This window comes from Rhinichthys klamathensis, unplaced genomic scaffold, assembly GCF_029890125.1.
Source record: "Rhinichthys klamathensis goyatoka isolate OS25496 unplaced genomic scaffold, OSU_Roscu_1.1 h1tg000767l_1, whole genome shotgun sequence".
Lineage (NCBI taxonomy): Eukaryota > Metazoa > Chordata > Actinopteri > Cypriniformes > Leuciscidae > Rhinichthys > Rhinichthys klamathensis.
This window is the reverse complement of record NW_026607167.1, coordinates 235597-252500: the sequence shown is the minus strand read 5'-3', so window position 1 is coordinate 252500 and position 16904 is coordinate 235597. Positions and strand designations below refer to the sequence as shown.

Sequence of the window (16904 nt, the reverse complement as noted above, 5' to 3'; positions counted from 1 at the left end):
TGAGTGTGTTCAGGTCGGGACAGGTGAGTGTTCGGTCGCTCTGGAACGGGATAGTCAGGTTCAGGTGAGATCGAGCTCCGGCGTCACACTCTCCCTCCCGCTGAACGACCTCCAGCTCCACGCCGATCTTCACACACGACGAGATGTTGCTGCCACACACACACACAACCAGATGAAATAGCATTATTATATTATATTATATATTATAACAAGATGAAATAACCTGCATGATTAGGTTCCATATTTAGATTTCGATTCCACAACAGAACCGGAACACAATACAATGCTGAATAAAGTCCTAGTTTTTGTTATTTTTGGACCCAAATGTATTTTCGATGCTTCAACACACTCTAACTAACCCACTGATGTCACATGGACTACTTTGATGATGTCTTTATTTCCTTTCTGGACAAGGACAGTATACCGTACACACATTTACAATGGAGGGACAGAAAGCTCTCTGACTAAATCTAAAATATCTTAAACTGTGTCCCGAAGATGAACGGAGGTCTGACGGGCTTGGAGCGACATGAGGGAGAGTCATTTTTGGGTGAACTAACCCTTTAAATGTAACAATTAATACTAATTATAAAAATACCAAGAGTTGCTTGATGCAAGTAAATTGGCTCGTAGAACTGTGTGTGTGTGTGTGTGTACCGGAGCATGCAGATGTAGAGTCCAGCGTCCTGCGCCGTGGCCGGTTGTATCCACAGATACTCTCGGTCTTTGTGCAGTGTGTGTAGTTTGAGGTTGATGGGCTGCTCGAGGTCGTGTGTGTGTGTGTGTCGGTACCACAGCAGAGACAGACTGCTGTTCTGAGTCTGGCTGTAACTGTAGAGCGTGGGATGAGAGAAGAGAGGACAGTAGATCCAGGACACCTCGCCGTCATACACACGCACCGAAGCCTCGCTCCACACACCCCAGTCGTGACACAGCACGTCTGAAAACACACACACACACACACACGGAGATCAGACGGAGAGGAAACAACAAAATCACAGTTAGCGAAAAAGCTATTAATTTAAACAATGTAATAATTTAATGAGCTCATTGAAGTAATGAATACTTGTTAGTTAACAAATGATTATGATATTTACCAAAAATCTGCTGCACATTCATTGTATAGCTCTATATACTCTTTCTGCACGACTCAATTATGCCTATTTTATTCTTCCGAAGGAATTTTAGGAGAAACATCTGAGACAAAGCTGATATATACCAGTCAAGCGTTTGGAATAATTAAGATGTTTTTAAAAGCCTCTTCCGCTCTGTGTTTATTTGACGAAGAAATCAGTAAAAACTGAAATATTATTACAGTTTAAAATAACTGTTTTCTATGTGAATATCTAGTAAAGTGTAATTTATTCCTGTGATCAAAGCATCATTACTCCAGTCTTCAGTGTCACATGATCCTTCAGAAATCACTCTAATATGATGATTTGATGCATAAATATGATTGGTGCTTAATTATTGTTATTATCAATGTTGAAAAAAAAAAATTCTGCTTAATATTTTTGTGAAAACCATGATAATTTGTTTTTTAAGAACAGCATTTATTTGAAAAAGAATATCTTGTAACATTAAAAATGTTTATACATTCACTTTTGATCAATTTAATGTGTAAAACGTATTATTATTTTTTACTTACCCCAAACTTTTGAATGGTAGAAAATATGAAGCACAACTATTCTCAACACTGATAATAATCATAAATGTGTCTTGAGCATCACATCATCATATTAGAGTGATTTCTGAAGGATCATGTGACACTGAAGACTGGAGTAATGATGCTGAAAATTCAGCTTTGATCACAGGAATAAATTACACTTTACTAGATATTCACATAGACAACAGTTATTCTAAATTATAATAATATTTCACTATTTTTTACAGTATTTTTGATCAAATAAATGCAGCCTTGGTAAAGCAGAAGAGACTTCTTTCCAAAGCGTTAATTAAATCATAATTAATCGAAACTTCAACGAAACATGACTAATAACCCCATTACATCACCTGAGCTATGAAAGCGACACATTTGAGCAATAAAATCTCCTCTGCATGGGCTCAAACACACACTTATACTCTTAAACCCTTGCACACACACACACTATTGCGTGCAAATCAATATTAGGTAATTGAGCTATCAAATTTATGACATGAACATGGTGTAAAAGTTAAAACATTAAAAAGAGCGAATCAATTATAGCTTAAAACTCACACATCAGCAACTAATGCATCAATATAAAAGTATTACCTAGGCATGCTATTTCTTTCTCTCGCTCTCTCTCACACACACACACACACACACAAACTTATGCACATGCAATTTCAGTAAAATAATGAAAGATGAGGTGATCTGTTTGAGTTTAAATGCTGATCCTGCTAATGTCAAAAAGTCTATTTAAATAAATTACCATGCAATATCAAACTGGCACACACACACACAGATTCTTATTCATAGCACATGCACAAATCAAACGATATGCATGCACACACACACACACGCAGGCAGGTGATGTCAGGGTCTGTCTGTGGGACGGACAGTGCGAGCGGTGGGCCGCCAGTGTGTGTGTAATTGGTCTGTCACTTTCCGACTGGGAGGGGATTAGTCTTCCTATTAAGAGTGTCTTAGTACAAGCGTTCACACACACACACCCGCACGGCATTATAAATGACCCTCTTCTGAAACAATCCATTTCCCGTCCCGAGGCGAGAAGCGTTTTTAATTAACCCCTGCTTCCAGAGGTCCGCCCGGCCCATAATCCCATGACCGACCTTTACACACACCAATATTATGACATGTAACAGCACATGCGACACAGGAAAACCCCTGCAGTGGCATTATCCACACGCCGCCATATCATATCACGGCTATGCTTTATTCGCTAAAACTCACTTGAGTTGGTTGTAGATCATTAGTACATATACATAATGTCGACTGGAAACTCGGCAGTAAAACACACCGGTGACATCACTTCCGGGTGGTGCATCATGGAAATGTCCAACAGTGACCTTTCGATTTCAGAAAGTCTGCTTTTCTGTTTATCTTCAGATGTGTAATCTGGCTTCAGGGGATCTTTCAAAACTTTCTGATGCAATTTACGGCTTTTCATTCAGTTTCAAGGAAACCTTGTCAATTAATGCAAGCATTACATTAAACACGTATTAAATATATATGTATATATATAAAACCTACACTGTTTTAAAAGCAACTACTAAAAAATGTGGTTAGGTTAGTAGCGCCGCTACTTGTTAATTAGCAACTCCCCAACACTTATAATATAATATGATTGAATATGATTAAAATAATTAAATAAAACTTACAAAGATAATCGAGGCTGGAAACGCACTGGAAAAACACTCATTTTCATCAACCTTATAAACATTTACACCCGATTCATTCCTTCTTTTTTCATATATTTATTTTTGCATCATTCAGCACTATTTCTGTAGATGTGATTCAATCACAGACAGACACACACACACACACACACACACTAACCCAACCCCTAAACCTACCCATCACACACTCCCTCACTCACACCCACACACACACACACACACACACACACACACAAACCCAACCCCTAAACCTACCCATCACACACTCCCTCACTCACACCCACACACACACACACACACACACACACACTAACCCAACCCCTAAACCTACCCATCACACACTCACACACACACTCACTCACTCACTCACTCACACACACACACACACACACTAACCCGACCCCTAAACCTACCCATCACACACTCTCACACACACACACACACACACACACACACACACTCTCACTCACTCACTCACTCACTCACACACACACACACACACACAAACACACTAACCCGATCCCTAAACCTACCCATCACACACTCACTCACTCACACACACACACACACACTAACCCGACCCCTAAACCTACCCATCACACACTCACACACACACTCTCACTCACTCACTCACACACACACACACACAAACACACTAACCCGATCCCTAAACCTACCCATCACACACTCACTCACTCACACACACACACACACACACTAACCCGACCCCTAAACCTACCCATCACACACACACACACACACACACACAGACCCTCTGGAGACCCCTCTGCTGATTGGTGGGAAGATCTAATGTGAGGCTGTTGACCGGATCAATTATTTAAATGTGAGATCTGATTGGTTGCTGATAGATTAGGAGGATGGATATAGTCTCCGGGCAAGAGAGCGATAGAGGATTCATCCTTCACCGTCCACAGACTGACCAATCACAGCGCTTAATCAGACACCACTCTCACCTGATTGGACGGTGGCTTGAGTGACAGATGCAGAAAACCCGCCCATCTTTAAAACGCAGAGACAGAGAAGTGTGACGACCAACGGCATCCTGGACAGAGAGAGAGAGAGAATGAGATCGACTGCCTGCATTTCATCAGATATTCGCTCAGTTTATTATCAGAGTCCATAAAACACTGCTGAAGGTGTTTTTACTACATGACAGTTTTAGGAGCGCTAGAGGAGGAGGGAAATTAATGGAATAAGAAAGAAAAGGACGAATGCACATGACTGCAGATTCAGGCATTTACTGTAGACACACACGAGTTAAAAAAAGAAAAATTATTAAGTCACACTGATATAACTAGTTATAGCGTTGTTTCAGAAAATATCAGCTTCGCTAAAACAGACCAAATTTAAAGTCGTACTCTTTAAACCGGATCGTCGAGTCAGGACATTATGAACGTGAATGAATCATTCAGAGTCGGTTTTAATGAATCAAGTGATTCGTTGAAAAGATACAGGTCAAAAGAGCAATGCACGCATTTAAAATAAACAAAAGCTGTACACAAACTGCAGATTATTATTGTACAAAAGCGAATAATTACTGGCCGTTTCGAAACAGGGAGCCGTACATGAACATATGGAGAAGCAGCTTGATTGAATTTAAATTGTTAAAAGCAAACCCTGCGCCCTTGAATGAATGAACGATCCTGTGCCAGGAGAGACAGACTGAGAGAGAGAGAGAGAGAGAGAGATGGATTGTGTTAGACAGCAACCGTCTCTTCACTGTCACCCCGGCAATATACATCACTGGCCTGTAATGGCACAACACCAACACAAACACACACACACACACACACACACACACACCTGAGTCAAAGCCAAACTCTGAGCCCTGTAAGAAATAATTCACACTCCCAACGATAAAAAATTCGAATGGTTTCACACACAATGATTCATAATCAATGGGTTAAAAAAGCCTTTCCCCATTATGATTTATTAATGGCCTCATATCATGCATTTATAACCATGTCTTGAACATTGGGTTGGAGGGGGGGGGGGCAAATATTCATGAGCATTTAGTAATGGTTGGGGGTGTGGCGACACACTTAACCCTCTAGGCGCCACGGTCGAGTTTACTCGACAAGACGCGGCACTGAAAAAAAAGGCCGATTTTGTCAAATTGGGTGTCAAATTTCGTTCAACCTCCCCTCCACTGGATGGCAGACATGTCATACTTCATCCCCGAATCAAAAAAACGTCATGTTTCTATACAAAATGTTCGAGTTAGAGCGCATTGAATCAGTGCGATCAAAAGCGGAGCTAGTGTGCGAGTAAGCCATTTTATCAGATCCTCTCCGCAATCGCGGCGACAGTATTGTGGAGGAGACTTTGTCTAATACCACTGGGTATGTTAGACGAGGTCGAAGTATTCATAGGACAGTTACGAGGCAACGTGGAGGCAGGGTGAGGAGTCGCAATGACAATGACAGTAGTCCGAGCTGTGCACACTCGGCGCGCGCGCGCGAGGCAGATCTGGCCGCGCTGCTCGTATCATGTCACTCGTGATCTGTGCGAGTGAGTGTTTGAACTAAACAGGTCTTGTCTACTTGTGTTTGTATGTCATATGAATAAAATATATTTGCCCCATACATGGAATCAGAGTGCCTACTGTATTTAGTAAATGGAAAATCTCTACAGCAAAAGGCCAATCACTACATGCATTCGGTTTGTTTCTACCATTTATTAGTAATGATTTACACAGTTTGTTTACTACTTACTATATACCTGAGCATTCAGTATTGTGCAATATAGCATACAGAAGGTGATGGACATTTTGGGGGGAAAGAAGTGCTGCATTTTATCATTTAAACGACTTTTCATGAAAATTCTATAATCCAAGATTGCCACCACCATATGACGTCATAATATGCAAATTAGATGGGAAAATGTAATCCCTACATACACTTTGGGTCATCCTTAAAGGAGCACTTCACCCATTTCAACATTAATCTTTATTGAAAGTGGGTCATATATGTAGTCGAAGTGTAAAAGAAATTTTGAATTTGGTGCCCTCTTGACAGAGAAAAGACAGAAAATAACTTTTGGGCGCATTTGTATGAAAGACAACAACTCCCACAATGCACCACATTGCACAGCTCCGCAAGCCACTCCCACTAATCCAGAACAGCAGCGCAAACATCACAAATCCCTCTTCCGTCTACAAGGCTAACGTTAGCTGCCACCAGAGTTAGAAATTCATTTTACACAAAATTTATAGCTAGTTAGTTGGCTGTGGCGAGCAGGACGAGGGCGAGCCGAGGCACGTGAGATGACTGTGCGAGGCCGGTGGCGTGAGTGATAATGAACGACACCGATGAGACGCACCGGTCTCTCTCGCGTCTCTCACCGAGGAGCGGACGCATAAAACGAGGAGCGACGACAGGGCAGATCGACTGAGGAACAGGCCTGATTTTATGTTGTGTTTTGTTTCTGTTGTGTGTGGCCAACAGTGAGGGGCTGCTGGCTTATACTTTTGTTTTGTATTTGTTTATTTTACTATTAAAATGTTTAAATGTTTGCCGGTTCCCGCCTCTTCTTCCCACAACAACGAACCCCGTTACATTGGCAAACTCATTAGCGAATTACTCCTCGTTTGTATTTCTTTCTATATGGTGAATTATTGCATGATACCTGGTTCAGTCAGAACATGCGGTGCGACACGAGGATGGTTCACATCACAACACAAACGTCCGTGTGCTCGTCTGATTCAGAGATTTCGTCCAGGAGAAATTGCCATCGTTGAAATTCTCGGCAGCAGACGGACTCTATCTGTGTCCGTAGCGCACAGCGAGAGCACAGGCACCAGCAGTCCGCACAGCTCGAGCCAGCCCGGGCTCCTCGTCCGCCTCCTGGTCCTCCATCAGCCTCAGCTGCTCTTCACTATATTGCGGCTCGTATAAATAGCCACGAACATCAGTTTCGAGCAAAAGATTGTCAAAATCCTCCTCTTCCATATCGTGTGTCGTAAATTCAGGCATTATGGTAAATCTAACTCCTTGAGCGCTTGTTAGCTTAGCTTGCTGTCTTCCAAGCAAGATGGCGGATTAATAGTTTAGTTTCTTCAGGTTTAGTCCCACCCACTGATCTGTAATAGGCCGGTGGGGTGAGTGGGTCCCACGCCCTTGAATAATAATGAGCTAAAGGCTGTAGTTTTCTTAATATGCAATGAAATTTATCTTCCGTCCTATCGTGACGCAAAATGACGATATTTACGTCACGATAGGACGGAAGTAAAACACTTAAATCCTTTTTTCTCCCATCTCAGAAAAAAAACTAGCAAAATTCCACCATCATTATAATATATGACTGGGTTTCTAACAATACAAACCTTAATGCAAATGGGTGAAGTGACCCTTTAATATTTCTCTAATTTACAGAAAGTCTCTATCTTTTTTCACTTTTAAGATATAGCCTTTTGAAATTAAGATGTCAAAATCGAACGTTTTAGGAAAAAACCTCTGGCGCCTAAAGGGTTAAGCTCACGGGACGAGACGCTATATTAACACTGTTTTTAAGAAATCTTCAATGACGAACTGTATGACTGGGAAGAGTTGACTTTTATTTGACTGACAGTCACAGAATGCAAAACAATGCAGTTGTTATTTTGAAATGTTTTAAATAATCTAAGGCACAACTAACGATCATTTTGGTAATCGAGTAACCGGTCGATTATTTTGACGATTAATCGGATAATATTTACACTATACACACTCACACACACACTTACACTTACACACTCACACACACACACACACTCAAACACACACACACACACAAACATACAATGAATAGCCTTTAAAATGACTTACAATACATATATAATAACAACACACACACACACACACTCACTCACACACACACACACACACACACACACACTCACTCACACTCACACTAAAAAAACACACACACACACATTCACACTCAAACACACAAACACACAAACATACTAAGTGAATAGCCTTTAAAATGACTTACAATACATATATAATAACAATAACACACACACACTCACTGTCACACACACACACACACACACACACACACACTTACTCGCTCAAAAAAACACACACACACACACACACACTCAAAAATACACACACAAACATACTAAGTGAATAGCCTTTAAAATGACTTACAATACATATATAATAACAATAACAATAACACACACGCTCACACTCACTCTCACACACACACACACACACACACAAACATACAAAGTGAATAGCCTTTATAATGACTTACAATACATATATAATAACAATAACACACACACACTCACTCACTCACACACACACTCGAAGTCTCTGAGTACAAAAGTATAAAAGTACAAATGTGGAATTTAACCGTTTTGATTGGATGAAGATATTAACCATTACGATGTAAAACAACACATTACACACACACACACACACACACACAGACCCGAAGTCTCTGAGTCTCAGCTGAGACTAAATAAAATGATCGAAAACCTAATTAGAGCAGTTAGTGTGATGAGTCCAAAATAACGACATCATCTCCAAACGCTCCAATTCAGATAAAATCTCCCGCCTGCTTATCTGAGCGTCACAAATGTGCGTTTTAATTTCGCTGAGATGCATTAGGCCGAAATTAGAGCATCATGGGAATTCATTAGACTCATCTTTCAAAAGCCACTTCATCGATTCGCACAAGTTTGAACGAATCGCTAAATTACTTAAAAGGGTAAGCTCCAGAAACGCTTCATTATTTGTTTTGGGGGGAAATTGGATTATGTGTGATCGATGCCGGCATCCAGAGACACACACACACACACACTCACACACACACGACGAGAGACTCGAGGGAACGCAAGAGTCGGGCAAATAATCTATCGCTGTAGAGTAAAAGAGGCCAATTAGTCACGTAACTGTACTGAGAACACACACACACAGACAAACTCACACACACACATCTGTTTTTGTATCATGGTGGAAATTTCCCATTCACTTCTATTACTTTTATATAAAGCTCATTATGTTCATCAAGGTATGTCTCACTATAATTGCATATTTGCTCACCACAATGACAGCAAAATCAGACACACACACACACACACACACACACACATCACAGGATAATTAAAGTTCATTAAAACTAAAAGCATACATAGTGACTGTGTTACTTCCAATAAAACAAATGTTAAATGAAATAAAGTATGATATATATAAAAAAAAACTATCAATAGAGCGCAACAGTCGGGTTCCAGAAGTAAAAACTACATTAATTTTCTCCATAAGGAAACTGATTTTTTTACAATAACTTATAAACTTACTGTGAGCTACGAGGTTATTAATCGATGGTATTTGCTTCTGTTGAAGCCGTCAGCCGCATTATTTCAGATTAGTTTTAAAACAATCATGTTTAACAGCGGATTGTGGTGAAAACTACATTACCCATGATGCTCTACAGAACATTCCACCAATCAGAGAGTCGAAAAATCTTGTTAGCTCCGCCCACTCCTGTGAAGCACTGAGTAATGGAGTCTATGTTCTCAAAATACTTAAACATTTAAATGTATATGCATATTTTACAATAAACTTTGAAAACAATTTTAGATATATATACACACACATATACATGGCTTATAATATATATATATACATACATATACATGCTGTCAACTGATCACCACCTGGTAGTGAGTTGGGTCAGGGGGTGGGGGAAGAATCTAGACAGACCTGGTAAGCCCAAACGGGTTGTGCGGGTGAACTGGGAACGTCTGGAGGAGACCCCTGTCCGCTAAATTTTCAACTCACACCTCCGGCAGAGCTTTTCTGGCATCCCTGTGGAGGTAAGGGACATTGAACCTGAATGGGCAATGTTCAAAGCTTCTATTGTGGAAGCTGCAGCGGGAGCTTGTGGTCTCAAGGTCTTAGGTGCCTCAAGGGGCGGTAACCCTCGAACACCGTGGTGGACACCGGTGGTCAGGGAAGCCGTCCGACTGAAGAAGAAGGCCTTCTGGGATTTGTTGTCCCGGAAGACTCCGGAGGCGGTTGCAAGGTACCGACATGGCCCGAAGGGCGGCAGCTTCTGCTGTGGCAGAAGCAAAGCAGCGGGTGTGGGAGAAGTTCGGAGAAGACATGGAGAAGGACTTTCGGTCGGCACCAAAGTGCTTCTGGAGAACTGTCCGCCACCTCAGGAGGGGGAAGCGGGGAACCATCCAAGCTGTGTACAGTAAGGATGGGACTCTGTTGACCTCAACTGAGGAGGTAATTGGGCGGTGGAAAGAACACTTTGAGGAACTCCTAAATCCGACTGACACGCCCTCTCTAGTAGAGGCAGAGCTGGAAGCGGATGGGGGATTCTCATCAATTTCCCTGGTGGAGGTCACTGAGGTAGTCAAACAACTACACAGTGGCAAAGCCCCAGGGATTGATGAGATCCGCCCAGAAATGCTAAAAGTTTTGGATGTGGAGGGGCTGTCTTGGATGACACGTCTCTTTAACATTGCGTGGAATAAGTCGGGTACAGTGCCCAAGGAGTGGCAGACTGGGGTGGTGGTTCCCCTGTTCAAAAAGGGGGACCAGAGAGTGTGTGCCAATTACAGGTGTATCACACTTCTCAGCCTCCCTGGTAAAGTCTACTCCAAGGTGCTGGAAAGGAGGGTTCGGCCGATAGTCGAACCTCGGATTGAAGAGGAACAATGCGGTTTTCGTCCCGGCCGTGGAACAACGGACCAGCTCTTTACTCTCACAAGGATCCTGGAGTGGGCTTGGGAGTATGCCCATCCAGTCTACATGTGTTTTGTGGATCTGGAGAAGGCATACGACCGGGTCCCCCGGGAGATACTGTGGGATGTGCTGCGGGAGTATGGGGTGAGGGGGCCCCTTCTCAGGGCTATCCAATCCCTGTACATCCAAAGCGAGAGCTGTGTCCGAGTACTCGGCAGTAAGTCGGACTCTTTCCAGGTGAGGGTTGGCCTTCGCCAGGGCTGCGCTTTGTCACCAATCCTGTTTGTGATATTCATGGACAGGATATCGAGGCGTAGTCGTGGTGGGGTGGGGTTGCGGTTCGGTGGGCTTGGGATCTCGTCACTGCTTTTGCGGATGATGTGGTCCTGATGGCATCATCGGTCCGTGACCTTCAGCTCTCACTGGATCGGTTCGCAGCAGAGTGCGAAGCGGTTGGGATGAGGATCAGCACCTCTAAATCTGAGGCCATGGTTCTCAGCAGGAAACCGGTGGAATGCCAACTCCAGGTAGGGAATGAGCTCTTACCCCAAGTGAAGGAGTTTAAGTACCTCGGGGTCTTGTTCACGAGTGAGGGGAGATTGGAGCAGGAGATTGGCCGGAGAATCGGAGCAGCGGGGGCGGTATTGCACTCGCTTTACCGCACCGTTGTGACGAAAAGAGAGATGAGCCGTAAGGCAAAGCTCTCGATCTACTGGTCAATTTTTGTTCCTACCCTCACCTATGGTCATGAAGGCTGGGTCATGACCGGTGATGGCGCAGTGGATAAGACACATGCCTTTGGTGTGAGAGACCCGGGTTCGAATCCACTGTGAGACACCAATGTGTCCCTGAGCAAGACACTTAACCCCTAGTTGCTCCAGAGGCGTGCGACCTCTGACATATATAGCAATTGTAAGTCGCTTTGGATAAAAGGATCAGCTAAATGAATAAATGTAAATGTAAAATGTAAATGACCGAAAGAACGAGATCGCGGGTACAAGCGGCCGAAATGGGTTTCCTCAGGCGGGTGGCTGGTGTCTCCCTTAGAGATAGGGTGAGAAGCTCAGCCATCCGCGAGGAGCTCAGAGTAGAGCCACTGCTCCTTTGTGTCGAAAGGAGCCAGTTGAGGTGGTTTGGGCATCTGGTAAGGATGCCTCCTGGACGCCTCCCTAGGGAGGTGTTTCAGGCACGTCCAGCTAGGAGGAGACCTCGGGGAAGACCCAGGACTAGGTGGAGAGATTATATCTCCACACTGGCCTGGGAATGCCTCGGGATCCCCCAGTCAGAGCTGGTTAATGTGGCTCGGGAAAGAGAAGTTTGGGGTCCCATGCTGGAACTGCTGCCACCGCGACCCGACCCCGGATAAGCGGATGAAGATGGATGGATGACATATACATGGCTTATAATATATATACACACACATATACATGCCTTATAATATATATATACACACATATACATAGCTTATAATATATATATACATACATATACATGGCTTATAATATATATATATATATATATATATAATTGTTTTCAAAGTTTATTGTAAAATATGCATATACATATACATATTTAAGTATTTTTAAAAAAAACTATATATATACACACATATACATGGCTTATAATATATATATACACACATATACATGGCTTATAATATATATATACATACATATACAAGGCTTATAGTATATATTGAAGAGTTCAGATGCAAAAGCCTCTAAGTGCCATCTGAAATTTTCTTCTAGAATGATCATTTTTATAAAGCTTGTTTATTTAAGTTCAATAATTTCACTTAAATTACAATTAATAGGTCATTTTCATAGCCATTTAAGTGAAATTACTGAACTTAAATATACAAGCTTGATAAAAATGATCATTCTAGAAGAAAATTTCAGATGGCACTTAGAGGCTTTTGCATCTGAACTCTTCATATATACATTTAAATAAAACCACATTTTTAAATGAGTAGCTTTATATTTTTTAATCGTTTTTAACTCGATTGTGCTGTTTGCAATGCATCATGGGATTGTAGTTCTTTCCCTCACTAAAGCCGTTCGTTCACAGTCTCGTATCTTTGTCTTTTTGTCCCGATTTTTTTGCTTCAAATCAAAGTTTGTAATGTTGTGATTCTCCTCGTATCTGATTGGCTTGATTCATGGCTCATATAACTCTTTAATGAAGACTTCCCTATGAGAGAAATGAATGGATAAAACACTTCTGGACATGGACTAATGCACTCTATAGTAAACTATTTGTAACTCAGCGATAAACATAAATTGATCACGGCAAGATTATAAACAGCCTATGGATGATTTTAGCATCATAAAAACACATTTTCTAAACTCTCTCTCTCTATATAGCCTGTTTTTAAAACATTTTATATAGGCTATACAAGCATTCATTTACCATTAGCTCGAGTGTGTGATGCTAAATAGTTCTACTTACATGATCCTGCTGCACTTTTGTGTGGGAAATCGGATTATATGGGAGTGACTGATGCCGAGGCTGGACCGGAGAAACAGATCTATCAACATATACAGTAAAACATAATTAGACATCACTGTAACGAGAACTACACGCCCAAAACACCTCAAACACACACACACACACACACACACACGGCGAATAAAGCTTAGATTAGATTAGGCTACACTTAGAAATAAGAACTATGAAGTCTGCACATGATCAGATGACAGGTTTACTTGTCCTGACTGGTCTACTCTACACATCAGGTCTGAGATGAGACATGAGGAATGATGTTAGACGCTTCACTCACACGGCCGCGCGCGCAGGTCCGGCTCTTCTCGTCAGTCCGGTTTACTGCAACAGAACCACAAACTTAGACCAGAACAAGACACACAAACACTGATTCTCTCTCTCTCTCTCTCTGTGTGTGTCTCAGCCGGTCTCTAACCCACTACACCACCTCTCTCTCTCACTGTGTGTGTGTCAGTCGGTCTCTAACCCACTACACCACCTCTCTCTCTCTCTCTTTCACTGTGTGTGTGTGTGTCAGTCGGTCTCTAACCCACTACACCACCTCTCTCTCTCACTGTGTGTGTGTCAGTCGGTCTCTAACCCACTACACCACCTCTCTCTCTCTCTCTTTCACTGTGTGTGTGTGTGTGTGTGTGTGTCAGTCGGTCTCTAACCCACTACACCACCACCACCTCTCAATTCAATTCTCTCTCTCTCTCTCTCCGTGTGTGTGTGTGTGTCAGCCGGTCTCTAACCCACTACACCACCACCACCTCTCTCTCTCTCTCTCTCTCTCTCTCTCTCTCTCTCTCTCTCTCTCTCTCTCTCTCTCTCTCTCTCTCTCTCTCTCTCTCTCTCTCACTGTGTGTGTGTGTGTGTGTGTGTGTGTGTGTCAGCCGGTCTCTAACCCACTACACCACCTCTCTCTCTCTCTCTCTCTCTCTCTCTCTCACTGTGTGTGTGTGTGTGTGTGTGTGTGTCAGCTGGTCTCTAACCCACTACACCACCTCTCTCTCTCTCTCTCTCTCTCTCTCTCTCTCTCTCTCTCGGATGATTTAACGGGTCCCTCTGCGCGTCACCGTAAATCGTTAAGGCAAACCGGCGGGACTCTCATCCAATCAGCGCGCTGCGCTCGAGCGCGCTCTCACATCCATCTCACCTGGAGTGACGAGCGCTCGCTCAGGTGTGATGAACGCGCGCCACGAAATGTTTTCGCCTTTTCAAGTTATTGGTTTGAGACCAGACTTGTTTATTCTTGTTAAAGGTTATTAAACCAATAGATTTTCAGTTGACTGTTGCACAAAAGGACAGTATGTTACACTGAATCAAAAGTGTCCTGCCCTTTCCTGAAGTACTTATTTTTAGTAACTATTTATTTAAAAAATGTAGGCTATCTATAAATGTCTTTGAATATCAAACGTATTTGCATGTGGTGTGTATGCTATATATATATATTTAAAAAATATATATTTATATACAATAAACATCATATTTTTAATGTATATTCAATACCTCATACATGTAAATAATAAATGCTTTTATATTTATATATATATATATATATATATATAATGTAATATATCTATACATGTAAATAATAATACACATATATTTTTATGTATTATAAATTGTGGCATATTTATACGGTGTATATATATACACACACACATATATATACACACACACATGCAGCCTAGAAAATAAATATATTTATATATTTTTATTTGCATAATGTGTCATATTTTTTATACAGTATATATATATGTGTATGTATATTAATCAAAAAGCCTTCTGTCAGAGATGTTGTTCGCACAAATTGTGTTGCAATAAAAAATAAATATATATATAGGCTATTTTTTTATCATCGTGCACTTTGCTGTCGTTCTCATCATCTCACTGAATAATCAGCATATTCATATACACAGCAACATTTACAAACTTCTTCAGAGAAGGGCATGGGATTACTGTAGTACCAAACGCTGGCGGTACTATTTAGACACTTTTCTGTCAGTGAGACACACACACACACACACACACACACACTGGAGAGAGAGAGAGAGGAAGTGTTCAGATCACCGCAGGTGAACACACACTCACCAGTCAATAAAGCTTGAGGAATGAGAGAATAAACACACAAACCGGCTCGCGCATTCTCGTTCTCGTGCTCTTCTGCTGTTTGTGTCCTTTTAAACGCGTTGTTTCTGACGCTTCAGCGCGCGACGAACGCTTCCGTGTTTCTCCATGTGAACGGAAACAAGCGCGTCGATCTACCGCGGCATAAGATCGTTCCGATCCAGGCTCCTCCTACGGAAATCCCCCGCGTTTACACAAGTCGCGCCAAACACTCGCCGCGCAACGCGACGCAACTAGAAGAGAAGAGCTGCCCCAAAAATCACTGAAGCGCTCCACGCCGCGCGCACGCGCCTCAGTGCACGTGCTAATGTTGCACAAAACTGAAGAGCAGCATCTCATTAGCTCAGCTCATAGATAACTTTTCATAAATATATAATATATTTAAAATGTTAGATGGTATCGTTTTTATTTATTTATTAGCCTAATTATTATTATTAATTTAATAAAATATACTGAAATATACTAATTTATATTTATTTACGTATTTGTTTATTATTATTATTACTACTATTTTTGGTGTTTCATGATCTGCATAGGCTTAATGAATATTTAGTCTACCGTGTTTGTTTATTATTATTATTACTACTATTTTTGGTGTTTCATGATCTGCATTTGGATAGTTGCGTTTAATTACTATAAAAGTAAGTTTATTCAAAGTAAACCTATACATTAATGTGAAAAGTACGTGTTTTACATCTAAAAATCTGTACTTTGACGGGGAGTTCTTGTGGATGTAATTGATAATGTTATGAATTTACCAAAGAATACTGTGTAAAAACAGAAGACTTCTTTAATTGTATAATTGTAAGGTATTCCTGCAATAATTTCCAGTTTATATGCAGATTTATTCATTTGTTTAATGTTCTACAGACATTTTTTTAATGAGATTTTCTTTTCATTCTACAGCAGTGGAACTGTAAAAATACAGAAAATGTTTACAGTAAATATCTGTATTTTAAAAAACAGAATTATTCCGTAGAATAACTTAAGGTTTTTTACTGTAATTTGACGGTAAGTGTTTGGCAACTTTGCTGCCAGACTTTTTACCGTTTTTTACGATTGTTTTTTTACATGTATTTACCTTAAATTTAAGGTTTCACAGTAAAAAAACACATAGTTGTCTTAATTTTAAATAAGCGATTTTTTTTGTCTTTTTACATAGAATTTAATGTAATTTAACATTCAAGCCAATTAAACAAAAGAATAATCCTGTAAAAAAACTATAATTTCTCCTTA

General features: G+C 41.2%; 1 protein-coding gene across 2 annotated transcripts in view; it reads right to left on the bottom strand.

Moving 5' to 3' along the window:
• The window catches only part of LOC130077657 (interleukin-1 receptor accessory protein), a 53609-nt gene extending 37779 nt beyond the window's left edge, over positions 1–15830 (bottom strand). Inside the window, exons 1-4 of one of the 2 annotated variants that reach the window (XM_056242960.1) lie at positions 15675–15830; positions 4317–4405; positions 658–940; positions 1–149 (exon numbers count right to left, since the gene is read on the bottom strand). The exon at positions 1–149 is cut by the window's left edge and continues 38 nt beyond it. In XM_056242960.1, coding sequence (XP_056098935.1) covers positions 1–149; positions 658–940; positions 4317–4404 — 520 coding nt within the window. In that variant the 5' untranslated portion in view covers position 4405; positions 15675–15830. The remainder of the gene's footprint in view (positions 150–657; positions 941–4316; positions 4406–15674) is intronic. The other variant, XM_056242961.1, reaches the window with a different exon arrangement.
• Between the last annotated feature and the right edge of the window lie 1074 nt (positions 15831–16904).